Source organism: Epinephelus fuscoguttatus, linkage group LG4, assembly GCF_011397635.1.
Source record: "Epinephelus fuscoguttatus linkage group LG4, E.fuscoguttatus.final_Chr_v1".
Lineage (NCBI taxonomy): Eukaryota > Metazoa > Chordata > Actinopteri > Perciformes > Serranidae > Epinephelus > Epinephelus fuscoguttatus.
The window spans coordinates 1,545,151-1,554,740 of record NC_064755.1 but is presented as its reverse complement, the minus strand read 5'-3'; the positions used below and the strand labels follow the sequence as shown (position 1 = coordinate 1,554,740).

The following is a 9,590-nucleotide window of genomic DNA, read 5'->3' as shown; positions in this document are numbered from 1 at the left end:
TGGCCTGGTTTGTCTCCTTGTGAAATGTTGGCTTTATTCTCCAGGTTATTGATGCAGATGTATTTAATACTATTCATTTAATTTGATATTTGATGTTTATGGTTTATTTACAACCTAGTTATAGATAGCGTGTATTTACTTTTTATTCAGAACCACACGTAGGCCTACCTGTATGGAAAAATGAGCATGTGTTGATAGTGAGGCAGAAATGAAAATGAAAAATTAGCAAAAAATACAGACACATTTGGGTTGTTCTTATCGGACACGATTCAGTGGATCAGGCTTCAGTTACCAGCCAGTCACAGCATCACCTGTACACTATACCTTCATCATTTACTCTCAGCTCAGAATCAAACCTGTATGTCCTTCTGTTCCAACTCTGCTGTTAGTGTCTTATATCAGAAACTTCTTGATGTAGGCTGTTTGGTCTAAAGAATGATTTACAGGACTGCAGAAATAGGACACAGTAACATAAGCTGACAGCTCCATCTGGTCCGCTGTCATCTTTGCCTTTGGGGCATGCGCGTTTGGAGGAATCGCGGTTCAATTACTTTCCCCTGTGACCTTAGTGACGTAATTTCAACAGTTTTCAGCTCGTACCAGAGATATTGGATAAAGGAGATACTCCACCGTAGGCTTATCCAATGTTAAGAAAACAGTTACTCTCCCTGTCTAAGTGAGTGTGGTTAGCTCTCCCTCCAATCAGAGCCTGTTCTCCCTTAACCTACGGGGGCGTGGCGCTGATGTCACTGAATCAGGAAGTGAGCTGAGTGGGGTATCTCGCTTTATCCAATATCTCTGCTTTAACATTACGAATACAAATGGTTAAAATTATGCACACATCTTTTTGATAGTTGTCTTACATCATATTTATTTTTGTCTGTACATAGGCTAATATCAGAAGGCAGAGCAGCTCGTCCATAACGAAGATCAGCAGTTTGATCTCCAGCTCCTCCAGTCTGCATGTTGAGGTATCCTTGGGCAAGATACTGAACCCCAAATTGCTCCCGTTTATTCAGTGTGTGTGAATGGTTACTGAGTAGCAGGTGGCACCTTGTATGTGATCAGAATCCTAAAAAAAGTGCTATACAAGTACAGCCCATTTAGATTTATAAAATTAATCCTGATTTCAAAGTTTTATTCCCGTATTTGGATCATATCTGTTTCGTTTTTTAATGTTTGATTTAATAGTTTGTGATCAGTTACCTGGGTTTTGACTTCAGTTTTTAGATATTTCCATATTTGGATTGTATCTAAATTTTAGGACACATCATCAGTAGTGGACCCCAGGATCTTAAAAAATATATATATTTTGAGGTCTTACCCTCACATTGTGGACAACTAGAAAAAATATAATATATTAAGCTACAAACCCCATGTAATACTGGCAGGACCTCCATCGAAAATCTGTCTTCATTTTAATTGTTTTTGAATACCTGAGCATTTCTTACACAACATCATTTTGGTAAGCTAACTTGCATGTTTCAGTGTAGGATAGTGAGCCATCCTTTCCGACAGCCCCCAACATGTTGATCTTGGAATCCATCTTATCCATCATGCAGGGTCACTATGCACTTTAATTACCCTTGTTCACTTCAGTTGTTGCTAATCATTCAATTTGCTTGGTAATTTATTTATTATCAGTAGTAATATTTCTTTTTTTACATTGTAATGACTGGATTCCACTGTGCAATGTTGTTTCAGCTCACTGCATTTGGCTCCCCACACCTCCCCCGACTGTTATATATGTACATTTGTAGCGTAGTGTTTACTCAAGTGTGTATACTTTACCTTAAGTTAACTTTTAAAGATACGTGTTGAAGCAATGTACTCTGTGCACTGACAAGACACCCACTAGTTTATTATTTCATGTATTCCTATGACACAAACACACTCACTGAGCATTTAAGTATTGTGGTGGAGAAGTACCTAGGCATCATTTCTAAAAATAGCATGAGGATGGGCTCAGAAACACTGGTGAAAAGTAAGGGGAATTACAGCTTGTCCTGAGATGACCCTGGTAAGAGGAGGCGGTCTTAGATTGTCCAGGAAAACATTACAAGTACAAGTAAAGAGGTAGGGTTTAGGATGAAAGGAGAAAAAGTGAAGGCTCCGCAGAAATATGACACCATTATGGTGGTTCAATTCAATTCAATTCAATTTTATTTATAAAGCCCAATATCACAAATCACAATTTGCCTCACAGGGCTTTACAGCATACGACATCCCTCTGTCCTTATGACCCTCACAGCGGATAAGGAAAGGAAGGAAAAACTCCCCAAAAACGGGGGGAAAAAAACGGTAGAAACCTCAGGAAGAGCAACTGAGGAGGGATCCCTCTTCCAGGATGGACAGACGTGCAATAGATGTCGTACGGAACAGATCAGCATAACAAATTAACAGTAATCCACATGACACAATGAGACAGAGAAAGAGAGAGAGAGAGAGAGAGAGAGACAGAGAGAGAGACAGAGAGATGCAGGTAATGACAGTAGCTTACAACAACATTATTGAAAGTAACAATATTATAGTTATAGTTCTGGCTACTGTGGTACAATATGTTGAAAGTATGTATTAATATCTGGCAGTATACAAGTGTGACAATAGTCATATGTGTATAATAACAGTAGAAGTATGACTAATGACTAATGATGGCAGCAGCAGCAGGAGGCATCTGGCAGGACCACGGCAGCAGCACAACCACACACGTCATGCTGTCCAGGCACCGCTGCGATATGAATTAATCTGAGAGACAGTGGAGCACAAAGGCTCCGGAGAAGAAGCCGAGTTAGTGACATCCAGAATGGCCGAGTTAGCTAGATGCAGTAATAGAATACGAGAGAGAGAGAGAGAGAGAGAGAGAGAGAGAGAGAGAGAGGAGGAGAGAAGGTGCCCGGTGTATTATAGGGGGGTCCTCCGGCAGACTAGGCCTAAGTCAGCCTAACTAGGGGCTGGTACAGGGCAAGCCTGAGCCAGCCCTAACTATAAGCTTTATCAAAGAGGAAAGTCTTAAGTCTAGTCTTAAATGTGGAGACGGTGTCTGCCTCCCGGACTGTAACAGGAAGATGGTTTCACAGGAGAGGAGCCTGATAGCTGAAGGCTCTGGCTCCTGATCTACTTTTGGAGACTTTAGGGACCACGAGTAACCCTGCGTTCTCAGAGCGCAGAGTTCTGGTGGGATAATAAGGCACTATGAGCTCTCTAAGATATGACGGAGCTTGACCATTTAGAGCTTTATAAGTTAACAGTAGGATTTTAAATTCAATTCTGGATTTTACAGGGAGCCAGTGCAGAGAAGCTAAAACAGGAGAAATATGATCTCGATAGGTAGGATGAAAGGAAAAAAGTGGAAACTCAGCAGAAATGTGACATCGTTACGATCAGAGCCAAGTGGGAAGGATTAAAGAGACGACTCAGCAGAAAATCTTCACAATAAAAACGAGTGCGCTAACAAAGAAATTTCAGTCTTGCTCCGGAGCTTGACTCATTGAGTTGTGATGTGTTTGTTGCCTGCGAGCACATAAAACCCAGTTGCATCTGATTCTACGTGTCTCCAGTGATTTTTTTTTTTTTTTTAACCTGAGTATTTGAATTTTTGATATCTAATGGAAAACAAAGAATGTCCATTTGAGAAGATGGGAACGAGGTCGCAAGCTCTCTGGCCCAGCTCCCGACCATTTGACCTTTGTTTCTACACATTCTTAAGTGTTCACTTGTGCCTTTTATGTTTTTACTTGCTGTACAACCAATTGTCATCAAGGGACAAAAATAAAGTTGAAGTTGAGTGACAATAAGAATTTCAAGGTGTTACTCACAAGGTAATTTTTATTCTTTTGATTTTTATTTTGTTTAACTCAAAAATACAAAATGTTGTTGACACTTGTAAGAATGTAATACAAAACAAAAAATCTATTTGCACCACAACATACATACATGTATACATATTCCACATTGCTAATGTGCTCATACAGGCTATAAGAGAAAGAATATCCATGGGTAATTATTTAAATGTGAAATGAACCCACACAGATACACTCTTAGCGATTAGATTCTGTGACAGACACAATGTCACTGTTTGCTTTTAAAAAATGTTCTGAGTATATAATAAGTCAATGAGGCCAACCATCTGGCAGATCAAAAACCTCATATGTAGTGTCTGACAGGGTGCACAAATGTGCAGTCTGTAACTGTGACCACAATAAACCACGAGGTATGCACATTTACAAATTCTTTTGACTTATTATTTCACCATAAGGAAGAAAAAACAACCACAGTAAAAGCATATTCCATCTGATTAGGACTTGTTGGTTCATATTAACATGTAGCGGGTGATGCCCCCCCCTCGAAGCTCCCGAAGGCGCTGGCAGTGTCGCAGCATGTTCAAAATCCCTTGAAAGCGTTTGTCCACCTTCATCTGAGTGAATTCACGAATGTCATCCTCCACCACAAAATACTGACCTTAAAGACATTTCAACACAACAGTGAGAAAAGTGTTTCAGTGTCACTTTGATGCACTCGTGGCTATTAAGGGTGTGCTAAAAAATCGATACAGCATAGTATTGCGATATTTTGTGTGGCGATATTGTATCAATATACAGATGCTAAGTATCATTTTTTGTTATATACAGTACAGGCCAAAAGTTTGGACACACCTTCTCATTCAATGCGTTTTCTTTATTTTCATGACTATTTACATTGTAGATTCTCACTGAAGGCATCAAAACTATGAATGAACAAATGTGGAGTTATGTACTTAACAAAAAAAGGTGAAATAACTGAAAACATGTTTTATATTCTAGTTTCTTCAAAATAGCCACTCTTTGCTCTGATTACTGCTTTGCACACTCTTGGCATTCTCTCCATGAGCTTCAAGAGGTAGTCACCTGAAATGGTTTTCCAACAGTCTTGAAGGAGTTCCCAGAGGTGTTTAGCACTTGTTGGCCCCTTTGCCTTCACTCTGCGGTCCAGCTCACCCCAAACCATCTCGATTGGGTTCAGGTCCGGTGACTGTGGAGGCCAGGTCATCTGCCGCAGCACTCCATCACTCTCCTTCTTGGTCAAATAGCCCTTACACAGCCTGGAGGTGTGTTTGGGGTCATTGTCCTGTTGAAAAATAAATGATCGTCCAACTAAATGCAAACCAGATGGGATGGCATGTCGCTGCAGGATGCTGTGGTAGCCATGCTGGTTCAGTGTGCCTTCAATTTTGAATAAATCCCCAACAGTGTCACCAGCAAAACATCCCCACACCATCACACCTCCTCCTCCATGCTTCACAGTGGGAACCAGGCATGTGGAATCCATCCGTTCACCTTTTCTGCGTCTCACAAAGACACGGCGGTTGGAACCAAAGATCTCAAATTTGGACTCATCAGACCAAAGCACAGATTTCCACTGGTCTAATGTCCATTCCTTGTGTTTCTTGGCCCAAACAAATCTCTTCTGCTTGTTGCCTCTCCTTAGCAGTGGTTTCCTAGCAGCTATTTGACCATGAAGGCCTGATTCGCGCAGTCTCCTCTTAACAGTTGTTCTAGAGATGGGTTTGCTGCTAGAACTCTGTGTGGCATTCATCTGGTCTCTGATCTGAGCTGCTGTTAACTTGCGATTTCTGAGGCTGGTGACTCGGATGAACTTATCCTCAGAAGCAGAGGTGACTCTTGGTCTTCCTTTCCTGGGTTGGTCCTCATGTGTGCCAGTTTCGTTGTAGCGCTTGATGGTTTTTGCGACTCCAATTGGGGACACATTTAAAGTTTTTGCAATTTTCCGGACTGACTGACCTTCATTTCTTAAAGTAATGATGGCCACTCGTTTTTCTTTAGTTAGCTGATCGGTTCTTGCCATAATATGAATTTTAACAGTTGTCCAATAGGGCTGTCGGCTGTGTATTAACCTGACTTCTGCACAACACAACTGATGGTCCCAACCCCATTGATAAAGCAAGAAATTCCACTAATTAACCCTGATAAGGCACACTTGTGAAGTGGAAACCATTTCAGGTGACTACCTCTTGAAGCTCATGGAGAGAATGCCAAGAGTGTGCAAAGCAGTAATCAGAGCAAAGGGTGGCTATTTTGAAGAAACTAGAATATAAAACATGTTTTCAGTTATTTCACCTTTTTTTGTTAAGTACATAACTCCACATGTGTTCATTCATAGTTTTGATGCCTTCAGTGAGAATCTACAATGTAAATAGTCATGAAAATAAAGAAAACGCATTGAATGAGAAGGTGTGTCCAAACTTTTGGCCTGTACTGTACATAACTAATTTTTGCAAATATACATTTTAATATAACTTTTGTTACTAGAATAAAAACAAAAACAAATGCTTTTTCAGTCCACTAGATGGTACTGATGTTTTTCCCTAGTGAGGTCAGCAGAGGTCTCAGTCAGTGGCATTTGGCAGGAAGTTCATCAAAACAAACATGGAGACACCGGGGAAAGAAATCAGAAATGCACCGTCAGCTTTTAAATCAAATGTCTGGACCTATTTTGTTTTTTTTTTTTAACATGGAAGGCAAGAAGGACTTGGATATGACACGTGACTTGCAAGCAGTGTCATGTGAGAATAAAATACTGGGGGAATACTAAGAACATGAGGGCTCAGTTAGACTAAAGTTAAAACAGACTAAATACAGACAGCTTTCATTTTAGTTTGTTTTTAACATTTTACTTTTAGCCGTGCTAGTGTGATGTGCTTGTGTAAACCGTGACTGTAAACCATAACGGCAGTAAATGAGACTGGCAAAGGTTTATTGCACTTACAGTAACAAGCGTAGTTGTCAGCTACAGTAATCTTGAAGTTGTATTCCCTTCATCTGCACTGTGGCCTCTCTGCTGTTGTCTGACTTCACTCTGTCATGTTTGTGTGTGTCTGTGTATGTGTGCTGTGTGGAAGAGGTCAGCTCTGAAATGTGGATGGCAGGAGAGAGGCTGCAGCATGGCGATAAATGAAACCAAAAAAGTAACGTTAAAAGATCCGATAATGTCGGAGCTTATTGATACTACAGTTTTGATTAATTTCGCTCCAGGCCATTTAATACCGAGTCTCAGTAGCCATCCCTAGCTGGGCCACTTGGAGGTTGCTTCTAGGCCGCATTTGGCCCGTGGGCTGCCAATTAAATAGACCTGGCTTATATGAACTCCAAATGACGGATATCCATCATAGCAACTGAGAACTTTATTTCCTGTATATTTGCTTATGTTTTTTCTTTATTATTCATCAGTTTGATCAATGTGTTTTATTTTTTTTGCAGCTTTCATTACAAAGTGATGTATGTGTTGTCAAAGTGAAAATTATTATACCTGCTTGTGTTTTCTTAAGTTGCAGTATACTGTAGGGGTGGAAATCATCCGAGGCCCGACCATAGGATATGAACGATACATACAGTACAGGCCAAAAGTTTGGACACACCTTCTCATTCAATGCGTTTTCTTTATTTTCATGACTATTTACATTGTAGATTCTCACTGAAGGCATCAAAACTATGAATGAACACATGTGGAGTTATGTACTTAACAAAAAAAGGTGAAATAACTGAAAACAGGTTTTATATTCTAGTTTCTTCAAAATAGCCACCCTTTGCTCTGATTACTGCTTTGCACACTCTTGGCATTCTCTCCATGAGCTTCAAGAGGTAGTCACCTGAAATGGTTTCCACTTCACAGGTGTGCCTTATCAGGGTTAATTAGTGGAATTTCTTGCTTTATCAATGGGGTTGGGACCATCAGTTGTGTTGTGCAGAAGTCAGGTTAATACACAGCCGACAGCCCTATTGGACAACTGTTAAAATTCATATTATGGCAAGAACCAATCAGCTAACTAAAGACAAACGAGTGGCCATCATTACTTTAAGAAATGAAGGTCAGTCAGTCCGGAAAATTGCAAAAACTTTAAATGTGTCCCCAAGTGGAGTCGCAAACACCATCAAGCGCTACAACCAAACTGGCACACATGAGGACCGACCCAGGAAAGGAAGACCAAGAGTCACCTCTGCTTCTGAGGATAAGTTCATCCGAGTCACCAGCCTCAGAAATCGCAAGTTAACAGCAGCTCAGATCAGAGACCAGATGAATGCCACACAGAGTTCTAGCAGCAGACCCATCTCTAGAACAACTGTTAAGAGGAGACTGCGCGAATCAGGCCTTCATGGTCAAATAGCTGCTAGGAAACCACTGCTAAGGAGAGGCAACAAGCAGAAGAGATTTGTTTGGGCCAAGAAACACAAGGAATGGACATTAGACCAGTGGAAATCTGTGCTTTGGTCTGATGAGTCCAAATTTGAGATCTTTGGTTCCAACCGCCGTGTCTTTGTGAGACGCAGAAAAGGTGAACGGATGGATTCCACATGCCTGGTTCCCACTGTGAAGCATGGAGGAGGAGGTGTGATGGTGTGGGGTGTTTTGCTGGTGACACTGTTGGGGATTTATTCAAAATTGAAGGCACACTGAACCAGCATGGCTACCACAGCATCCTGCAGCGACATGCCATCCCATCCGGTTTGCGTTTAGTTGGACGATCATTTATTTTTCAACAGGACAATGACCCCAAACACACCTCCAGGCTGTGTAAGGGCTATTTGACCAAGAAGGAGAGTGATGGAGTGCTGCGGCAGATGACCTGGCCTCCACAGTCACCGGACCTGAACCCAGTCGAGATGGTTTGGGGTGAGCTGGACCGCAGAGTGAAGGCAAAGGGGCCAACAAGTGCTAAACACCTCTGGGAACTCCTTCAAGACTGTTGGAAAACCATTTCAGGTGACTACCTCTTGAAGCTCATGGAGAGAATGCCAAGAGTGTGCAAAGCAGTAATCAGAGCAAAGGGTGGCTATTTTGAAGAAACTAGAATATAAAACCTGTTTTCAGTTATTTCACCTTTTTTTGTTAAGTACATAACTCCACATGTGTTCATTCATAGTTTTGATGCCTTCAGTGAGAATCTACAATGTAAATAGTCATGAAAATAAAGAAAACGCATTGAATGAGAAGGTGTGTCCAAACTTTTGGCCTGTACTGTAAGTCATAATACAGTATTATTGCAATTCTAAAAGTGTTGCGATATGCTAAGTATTCCAATAAAATATATTGTGATTTATTACCTTTTTTTCCAACTACAAATACTGTCCCCATACTAAAATTTTGTCAGCATCTGTTTTATCTAATAAGATTAAATTTTCTGTTTGGTTATCTCACTTCAATCATTTTAATTGCAGCAAAATGTATTGTGGAGTGAAGAGCAATTGATTATATATTATTCTAGTAGATACCAGAGGTTTATTTTGTGTTATAATAAAAAAAAATTAATACTTGGCATCCCTGTAACAATACGATATTGCCACACAAAGAAATATTGATACAATGCTGTATCAATTTTTCCCCCATTCCCAGTATAATGAGCTTTTCTTTTTATCAGATTAACACAGACCAATTCACTGAAAATACTGAGCTCTGTCTTTACACTATGGAACATTAAACATCATTTCCAATATGGTAAAAGAAATACGGTAATAAGAGCACACTGATGGATGGGATCAGATAAAAATGTCACATCAGAATTCACTCTTAGGTTAGAGCATTGATCAGACAACATACAT

General features: G+C 40.4%; 1 protein-coding gene across 3 annotated transcripts in view; it reads right to left on the bottom strand.

Moving 5' to 3' along the window:
* Positions 1-3,807: 3,807 nt before the first annotated feature.
* ska1 (spindle and kinetochore associated complex subunit 1) overlaps positions 3,808-9,590 on the bottom strand; it is a 97,624-nt gene continuing 91,841 nt past the window's right edge. For all 3 annotated transcript variants that reach the window (XM_049574515.1, XM_049574516.1, XM_049574517.1), the window contains one exon: positions 3,808-4,458. In XM_049574515.1, the coding sequence (XP_049430472.1) occupies positions 4,310-4,458 (149 nt within the window). In that variant the 3' untranslated portion in view covers positions 3,808-4,309. The remainder of the gene's footprint in view (positions 4,459-9,590) is intronic.